The sequence below is a fragment of the Mytilus trossulus genome, chromosome 4 (genome assembly GCF_036588685.1).
Source record: "Mytilus trossulus isolate FHL-02 chromosome 4, PNRI_Mtr1.1.1.hap1, whole genome shotgun sequence".
Classification (NCBI taxonomy): domain Eukaryota; kingdom Metazoa; phylum Mollusca; class Bivalvia; order Mytilida; family Mytilidae; genus Mytilus; species Mytilus trossulus.
Genome location: NC_086376.1, coordinates 77,269,870 through 77,279,641, shown reverse-complemented (window position 1 = coordinate 77,279,641; position 9,772 = coordinate 77,269,870). Strand labels below are relative to the sequence as shown.

The window sequence follows — 9,772 nt, the reverse complement described above, 5'->3', positions numbered from 1 at the left end:
CAAAAGATTGTCTTCATATATATCAAATTGTATTCACTCAAAGTGTCATGCAAGAAGCAAGTTCTCTTCACTCTATGGTGTCGCCAAGGCATGTTTTTCGTGAACCATGTTTCAATTTCACTTTTAGTCTATTGTTTGTACTTGACTTCTGTGTTCCGGGTTTGTTTTTTGTTCATTTATTGTCCAATACTGTATTACTATAGTCTGAGTGTTGAATTTCATTTGTAACCGTCAGATTTTGCTATGTTGCATGTCCACTGATGTCCAGGCCTACCAGTCATAAAATTTTCGAACATGATGTTTGTACTCAGACTCGAGACTCAACCAACCAAATTGCTGGATTTCATGTTTCGAGCATGATTTGTGTGCTCCGAGCACTGAGCAAAGTTTTATGCCTTCAAGGCCAGATATTGTGCGAGAAAATATTTTAAGACTATACGATGCTACTGATGACTGGACACAGAATAAAAATGGTTGTTTCTACATGGGGAATTGAATTTGATTTCAAAGAATACAAAACTGGCTTTTTTGGTCGATAAGACTAGATAGCTTACATGGTTTAAATTAAAGTAAGGTCACCCAATTTCTGGTATCAAATAATTTGAAGAAAAACAACAACAATGTATTGCCATATGACCCTTTACATTGAAGGGTTAAACTTGCATTAAGTCGTGTTCAGACCCTTAAACAGAAAATAAAGGAATATGGAGTAAACGGGCCGTATCCCACAGAAAATCAATGCATAGTAAAAATACAAATGATCAATGGTCAAAGTCTTTATTTCTGTTCTTCATCTTGAAAGTTGCTGGAGGGTCTTCAACGATAAGAATCATTAATACCGTAAAACAGGGTCAAGATGGTCCCTTGTGTCGATTTAAGCAGTATAAGTACTTTAAGTATAATGCACTGTCACTATATTTTAATCTAGTCATTAAAAATCACCAAAGTCTGAGCACAATACAAGACAAAAACAGACAGACAGATCTGGTACAAATGATTATGAGAATTACAATATTTGCTTCATCCTACATATCGGTCTTTTAATGGTGTCTCTAAAACCTAAAAGACTTGAAGTCTTAAATTACCATGAATCTATGTTTTTGCTTTGAGACCAGAATATTGTCGAAAAATAGATAAAAATTAAGTATGTTTCAATGTAAGAAAGAGTCCGGGAAAAGCTCAGAATGCACGATTTTGCGTTATTTCGCTCCGAGCTTCTGGGGGCCTTAAACGGCCCCCAGACCCCTCGCCCAAAATTTTTCGCCTCGCTACGCTCGGCGAACATATTTTGCCTCACAATTACAAGAGGCTAGTTACGGCCCTGGTATTCATTGGTTAGTTGTACTGTAACACCACTATCACAAGATTGGGCTGATCGGCGCCATAAAACTAGTTTAACCTTGCCATTTTCTGTTTTGCCTCTCCAAAATCAGGAGTCTGTAATTTAGTGGATGTTGTATATCATATTTGTTATTCGTTAGATGTGTTTTGTACATAAATCATTCTTATCCTAAATTTGAACTTAGAACTGTCACTAACCAATAGAATTGGTAGGTTGACTGTGACAAAAAAAGAAGACAGCAACTGAAACGTCATTCCAGTTATAATAACTATATTTTAGCAAATTTACCAACAGGGGTGACCAGGAAGTCGAACAGCAATGTTTCCGTGTATTTATACATTAAAACGGACACCGCTACTTTATCATTTTTACAAAATCTAATGAAAAATACCAAACCGTCCATTAGATAATATAAAAAAGTAAATATGGCCCGAATGTAAAAGAAATATTTAAGGGTAGCGAAATTTTACAATTTACTTTTTGGTAAGCTGTTAGGGGACAACATGTGATATTCTGGGGGAGAGGTCAGCAGGATTTCGAAAACAAATTAACTGAAAATGCTATCAGTAAACTGAATACTGTTTTCAAATACAACGTGGAAATGAATATCCTGACCAACGCAATTTTATAAAATACTTTTTTGTTTAAATAATGAAACTAAATATTCATACAACATTGACAAAAAATTAAAATATCGGTCCTCGCAATTACCGTCTATCCACCAGAATATCAACAAAATTATTACAATAGTATTTTCAATTTGAATAACACTGCTTTTCAAATAAGTCAACGTATTCGCGTTTTGACCACATTCTTTTCAGTATTCTTAAAATTGGCCATACATTGAATATTTGAAATAAACAGAAATAATTTTGCTGCTTCTCCACTAAACCTGAATAGTATAGTAAAAAGAACAAAGTTTCACTGGTTACGACATAGTCAGAATAATTTGTCCATTAGATCCGTTAGACTTTCTTTTGTGAACAAGTAGGTTTAAAATCTGACACATCATTACTGTCTAGTACAAAGCAGGCTTAATATTCGTACAACATTTGCATATTATCGTCCTTATAAGCATGTACTATTTGCCACTAAAAGTTAAACTTCACTCCACCATCATCCAAAAGTAAAGCCTTTACCAAAGGTTCCGTAACAGTTGTGTCAATGAACAGTCTAGTGTAGCTTAGACGTCTAAACACCTTTTTAACTATTATTTTTCCTGAATGTAATATAATTTATGTTTAGCCAATATACAGAAAAATCCATGTTTCATTTAAGATTCGTGGGAAAAGCTTGCAGTATTCTTTTTTCAAATACTGCTTTGCCGTAACGTGACTCGCTTAATGGGCAACTTACTATTCATACACTTTTATGCATCTTCAAGTAACAATGTGGTGCAATGAAAACATTGGAAAGACTACTAAGCCAATATACATATTTTATTAAACATTCATGTTTATTCAGCAATAATATTAACATATACCCACCTTTAATACATCATTACTTTCATCACTATTTTATTATCATTGTAAAATTTATCCCAAAAAATTAATGTATAAAAATAATATTTTAAATAGTTTTTGTATATTGCACCGAATTAAATTATATTTCGGGAATCCACTTCCTTTCAGCAAGCAGTACATCTTTAAAGGAAAATGGTTGTCACAGGACAGTTAATCTTATGTTGACATTAAACAATTTAAACAGCAACTCCCTTTTTCAAAATTATATTTCCATACTGTGCAGTCTCCCTGTAGAAATACATAAAAATATTCAATATATGATTGTTTATTCCAGAAGTATGTTTATACATTCATTTCTTCTGAACACCTACTTAGTAAAAGATCAGAAAAAAATTGGTATGGTAAAATAATTATAAATAATATCCACGTGGCCTTATATTTGCAGTCATTTTATTTCTAGGAAAATTAAACCTTAAAAATATTCAAGGAATATAATTATATTGATGTCTTTCAATGTGATGAAGAACATTGAGCAAGAAACGATTATGATTGTTCTTATTCCTGTTTCAATTATGAACGGAAGTGCAAATAGAATCATTTTCATAACAGCATGGACAAGACCATAGTTTTGCGCACTCAGGTTATCAATTGAGTATCAAATTTTGTGAACTTTCGTCTGTATCGCCTACTTTTCATATCGCACGTGTTTTATAAATTTAAACTGTGGGGTCGCCAAAGAATCTAAACGCTTAAAACAAATAATACCATAACAACGTCAAGCAGAGGACTAAACCTTGTGTTGATAAAAATGATGAAAACTTTTTTATCTCGTGCACCTGCATGTACTTTACCCTTTCATTTTATTAAAATCCCCACTAGGAGTCCTCTGACAGACTCTGACAGTGAGCGTAAAATCACGATAGCCGATGACAAACAATTTAGATAAATTATTCAGTATTATTGCCATCATAAGTGTTGCGGTTGTACACGCGGTTATGGAATTATTTTAAGAGTATATATATAGAATACCTATGTGTTAAAACAAAAACATACCCTGTGTGAACAACTGCAAATGCCTTCTTTGCTTTTTCGTAAAATGCAAACCTTTCAACCTTTTCTGTCTGTATCTGTAATAGGACATCAAAAACATTTATTTGACCATATTAAATTTGATCAGATATAGGATCAATTTTAAGCTATAACATGCCTTTGCGCCTGTCCCAAGTCAGGAGCCTCTGACCTTTGTTATTCTTGTATGATTTTTCAATTTTAGTTTCTTGTGTATAATTCGGAGTTTAGTATGACGTCCATTATCGCTGTATTAGTTTACATATTTTTTAAGGGGCCAGCTGAAGGACGCTTTTGGGTGCGGGAGTTTCTCGCTACACTGAAGACCCATTGGTGGCCTTCGGCTGTTGTCTGCTCTATGGTCGGGTTGTTGTCGCTTTGACCCATTCCCCATTTCCTTTCTCAATGTTATCTTCTCCTTATAAGATAGACATTGGAATGCATGCGGATTTCCCTTTTTCTAAAATTGAGAGTGAAATGTTTTGTCCCCATTTCTATCCCAATTAGTTAATTGAAGGAATGTAATAAGAAATCAGCTCTTTACACTGAATTATTTCTGTTCCAGAAAGATTACCAATATAAATGTAACTGGCTAACTGCTGATATTGCTTTTTTATGTATGACTGATAGTATTTGCTTCACAAAACCTATGTTTTAACTGGGAATGAAATTCTGCCCTTTGCAACCCCAACCTAAAACACCATTCTTGAAATACATTTATATCCCGTTAATACTATGTTGAAAGTTATTTTGCCTCATTTATGGACATTATTTTTTCTGATCTGTGTGTTCGTTCGTCCGTCCGTCTGTCCCACTTCAGGTAAAAGTTTTTGGATAAAGTTTTTGATGACGTTGAAGTCCAATCAACTTGAAACTTAGTACACATGTTCCCTATGACATGCTCTTCCTACTTTCAATGCCTTATTATAGTTTGACCCCGAATTTCACTGTCCACTGAACATACAAAATGACGGTGCGAGTGAGGCATCCGTGTATTATGGACACATTTTTGATGTTTTAATGAATTTAAAATTCTTTTGAGTGATGTGTTTTGTAACACACCTGAATGTATTGTGCGTATATTAAGTAGAGACAGGCTGAAAATATTTTCAACAAATAGGTTATTATGAAGTATTGAAGAATTACTTAAAAATAACCGTGCGTTTACCTTTGAACTCTCGTGTTTATCAATTATTTGTCTATATTTTAACCAGACTGGGGTCTGTAGGTTGCGATCTTTATCACTCTGTACTAAATCCATTAAAGAAACCTACAATGTACAACCACAATATAAGTTAAATAATATCCTTTCAATTATGTCTTGCTTTAAAAATTTAGGTACTGGAGTATTGAACATCCGATGACCGGAAGTTCTGGTTGATAGTCACAGGTTCTTGTCTCTGAAAATAAAAACGCATCTCTATACCTTAAAGTAGGGTTAAGTTACATAGTTTATATACCTTTTTTTCTGGAACAAGTTTCTGTGTGGATTTATGAAAACATGACAGAGAATCTAACATCACAGTAATAATCATTATATTGTAGTGATATAATCATGAGACAATCATTTGAAAATTTTGTCATTTGTTATCAGTTTAATCTGGTTTGTTGTTATATATTACAACAGCTACGTGTTGCGCAATGCTAGGTGGTGTTGTCGTAGAAGTGGGAAATATAAAGTACAGGTTCCACTCGGGGAGGAAGTTACGAATCAGATTTACTCTCAACATCGTTAGGTTGATTTCTAAGCACTAGCAGATCATCTTAATAGCTGGCTACGCCGGCAATTTTTCATCCACTTTTACCATCATTCTTTAGATAGTACCGTGCAAGTGCATGGTGTACCTTCTGTAATAAAAGGTTTGATTTGTCACAGTATCCTTGAGATATTTTCCAGCATTTTTTAATATTCACGAGAGGACATGTAATCGACTTTTTATCTGAAAACGATGGTGCGTGTTTTAGTTGTGATGAATGCACCTAGCTACGATCAACCGTATTCTATCAACTATATAAGGTGTAATATGTATGTTATTGAAACTTATATGATACAGTTAACTAAGATAAGCCGAAAACCGAATTCATGTATAAAACTTTAAACCATACGTACTGGAAAGTTTTCGTATTGGTCTAAGGGAAGTAACTGTAGTACCGCATCTAACAATGTAGGAATGTCCAAACCTACAAAACAAACCAATGAGTTAAGATATCTCAGTTTTTTCACAACTGGATTCAATGTTGGAAGAATCATCCACTTGGTAATCCCAAATTATAAATAAACACGTTTATTGTCCCAACTGTGTCATTTTTAAAATATACTAAAACAAATGGTGTGTTATAAATATTTTGAGAATGATATATTAGAAGTACACTTATTATACTAATAGATCGGCCCTAGTTGTCTTTGTGTTTGTGATGGTGGAGTGCGCTGGATGTATAACAGTACATGGCCGCCAGACAGTGGCTTAGCTAGACCGAATAATCTGTCTCTAGTGTGGGTACATTTGTCATTCCATATTTTCTTTTCATCATTTGGCTATTTTATATTTATTTTATTTTTTTGTGTCCACACGGACACAAATTTTTTTTTTATAAAATAGCCAAATGATGAAAAGAAAATATGGAATGACAAATGTACCCACACTAGAGACAGATTATTCGGTCTAATATTTTTACCGATACAAAAGGTTTGGGGTGCGCAGTTGTTGTCAATTTGAACAAGAAGAATAATTTAAAAATCAATGGATATGTCGAGTTCAAAATTGTCCTGAGTCCGCTATATAAAGTGGTGTATGATGAAAACCGAAACTATTTATTCCACAGTACAGTCATCTCAAAGTTATTAAAATAACAAATCACGTGAAGGAATCACATACAAGACATATATCTGCCAATATATTTCCAAGCCGTCGGAAATCGTTTACAATATTAAAAAGGATATATGTTGTTCTGATCAAATGCCAATGCTGGAACTACTTTGCATAAAATTTAGAATGGAAATGGGAAATGTGACAAAGAGACAATTAACACTCCGACCACAAGTAAACCTATAATATACAACCACAGAAGGTCACCAACATGTCTTCAATCATGTCAATGCATCGAGAAATTCCCGCACCCGGAGCTTCACCTCCGAGGCGTCCTTCAGCTGACCCTTAAACAAATATATAAGTTCAGTGATAATGTACGCCGTACTAAACGCCAAATTGTACACAAGAAACTAAAATTAAAAGACTAATAAAGGCCAGATCGAGGCTCCTGACTTGGGACAGGCGCAAAAATGCATGCTATATGTACAGTATTCTATAAAGGAAAAAACGAACCATCAGCTCTAACTTCAATTGGTCCACTTCGACAGATAGAGGATGATGGAAAATGAGCATCTGCCAAAACTGAAAATAACAAAATAAAATAAAAGATCTATTTCAAAGAATATCTGTAAGCCAAGTTATATTATGAAGAATATAATTTTTTTCATGCTTTAATTCAATTAATTAATTCTTAAGGAAGAAGACTCGGTAACACTTAGACGAGGAAATACTAAGTACTAAGTAAATAATTTGATAGACCTGAAAATATATGCAAGTACATCTGGACACATGTACAATCATAGTGTGATTACATAATAAATATTATATAACAGTTTTGACAATACCTATTTCGTCTCCGTGTCCCATCAGTGCTAGGACCTGTAGCAAATGTGGAGATAACACATTTGGAATCGTTTTCAACGGCATTTTTTAATATTTCGATCAGCTGTTTTCGTTTGTAAACAACAAATGGGCGGTTAACTCTGATCAAAACCAAGGGAGATAATTATACCTTGATAACGTTTGTGTACTTTTTTCTAAATTAGATATATCAGTATTCATCTTATATCCTATGTTTACCATGTTGTTCTAATGTAAACATGTTCAAACGTAGTAACATATCCCATGCGGAGGCTTTAGTGAAATAAAATGTAATATGTCTAAAATATGTTATTTATATATAAAGATCCCAGAACTTTACATTATATGTTCAATACTATATTTTCAAACGGTTCTCGACTGTTATACCACCTACTTTGTTTGTTTTTATGAAATATTGATATGGCAGGTTTCAAAATAAAATATAACCATCAATGCAATATAACATATTTTATTTGTAAGTTTTGAAAAGTTAAACAAAAATACTGTACTCTGAGGTAAATTCAAAACGGAATGTATATATCAAAGTAAATGGCAAAATCAAAAGCTCAAATACACCAAACAAATAGATAACAGATGCCATATTCCTGACTTTGTACAGTCATAAAATGATTTTCTTAAGTAGAAAATGGTGGAATAAACCTAGCTTAATCTCTCACTTGTATGACAGTCGCATAACACATACATTAATTAAATAGATGTTGAATATTTTAATTGCTGGTGAAGCAGACTGCAATCATTTTTACGTTTCTCAACATCTCTTTTTTATGACCACTCCCTTATGTAGTACAAAATGGAAAGGTCGCGCATATTCAGCAAAAGAACCAGCAGTATTTTGTTTGTTCCATTTTTTAGAGGAAGACTGAAATGTAGGTACCGTCTAAATGCACCAAGGCAGCGTATGTTGAAAAAAAAAAACTTACGCATTTCTGTGGATTTGCGTTGAAACTCATGCATAACTTACCGTTCGCTTTGATATAATAAAAAAACATTTTTTAGAAGTAGACTTAATTGGTTTAAAAAATGATAGCTGTAAAAAAAGTAAACCATATTAAATTATTTTATTGTAATTTGTAAGAGATTGTGCTATACATTAATGTATTTCAGAGCACTTGCGCGGATATGTTATGCACCCCTACCCCCCAGTCGAATTACGAATTACGAGAATCTTGGGTTTGTCGATTGCAGGATGTAATACATGTGCCGTAATGGCTATTGGGTTTAAACGAATTTTAACAACTCTCAACCCCGCTGTAACTCTTTCCTTTTTCTGTGACAGTCGATACGTGAGGGTCTGAAGTGTGGGTAAGAATAGAGAAAAATGGAGAAAAAAGAATTGAGTAAAATAGGCCAAAATTTAAGAATAGAAAAAAACAGGCTGCTAAAATATTAAGAGGGGGGAACTCATAAAGAATAGCAGTGGCGGATCCAGATATGTTCATAGGGGGACCACTGACTGCCTATGAGGGTCTCGCTCCAGTCATGCTTCAGTGATTCCCTAAATAATCAACCAAAATTAGTTTCTTTTGTTATTGACAAGACCAAGAAGACAAGATAGATCAGAAAGGGCAGTTGTTGGGCTTTACATATCGCTTATCGACCTCCTGTTGATGCCTTATGTGTTCAAGAACACAAAGAAGATTAAGTAAGTAAGTATCGACCTCCGTCTGTTGGCATTCATTAACTCAGTTTCCTTTGAAACTACTAGGTACTAGGACGAATTCAACAAAATTTCATCACAATCATCATGATATGGGTATCTAGTAAAAAGCATGTTCTTCGATGACCCCGCCTGTATGGTGGCATGTAAGTGACATCGACTTGTCAAGATAGCAAGATAATTTATAATGATATTTTCATTATTAAGTCGACTTGACAAGATAACTATCATGATAAGTTGACATTTAATTTCAGATAACCCTAACACCACTAACACTAACACACCAAACCATAACCTGCAAACCAGCATGACAAACCTGGCTAAAATAGAGCATAGTGATAAAATGTGTATAAAATAGAACATAGTGATACAATGTGTACAAAATAGAACATAGTGATACAATGTGTATAAAATAGAACATAGAGATTAAATGTGTATAAAATAGAACATTGTTATTAGAATCTTATTAATAAAATAATAATAAGTTTATTGCAAATCAGCATAAATAAAAAACATAAAGATTTTTATCTGATGACATCACAATCACAAA

General features: G+C 33.6%; 1 protein-coding gene across 1 annotated transcript; it reads right to left on the bottom strand.

Annotated features, from left to right (window-relative positions):
• Nucleotides 1-2,766: 2,766 nt before the first annotated feature.
• LOC134714200 (fucose mutarotase-like) lies at nucleotides 2,767-7,670 on the bottom strand. Its single transcript, XM_063575443.1, has 6 exons — nucleotides 7,529-7,670; nucleotides 7,197-7,265; nucleotides 5,984-6,054; nucleotides 5,042-5,143; nucleotides 3,859-3,932; nucleotides 2,767-3,093 (listed from the first exon to the last, which is right to left on the bottom strand). The coding sequence occupies exons 1-6, from the start codon at nucleotides 7,608-7,610 to the stop codon at nucleotides 3,042-3,044; spliced, it is 450 nt and encodes a 149-aa protein (XP_063431513.1). The 5' UTR covers nucleotides 7,611-7,670; the 3' UTR covers nucleotides 2,767-3,041.
• Nucleotides 7,671-9,772: the final 2,102 nt, after the last annotated feature.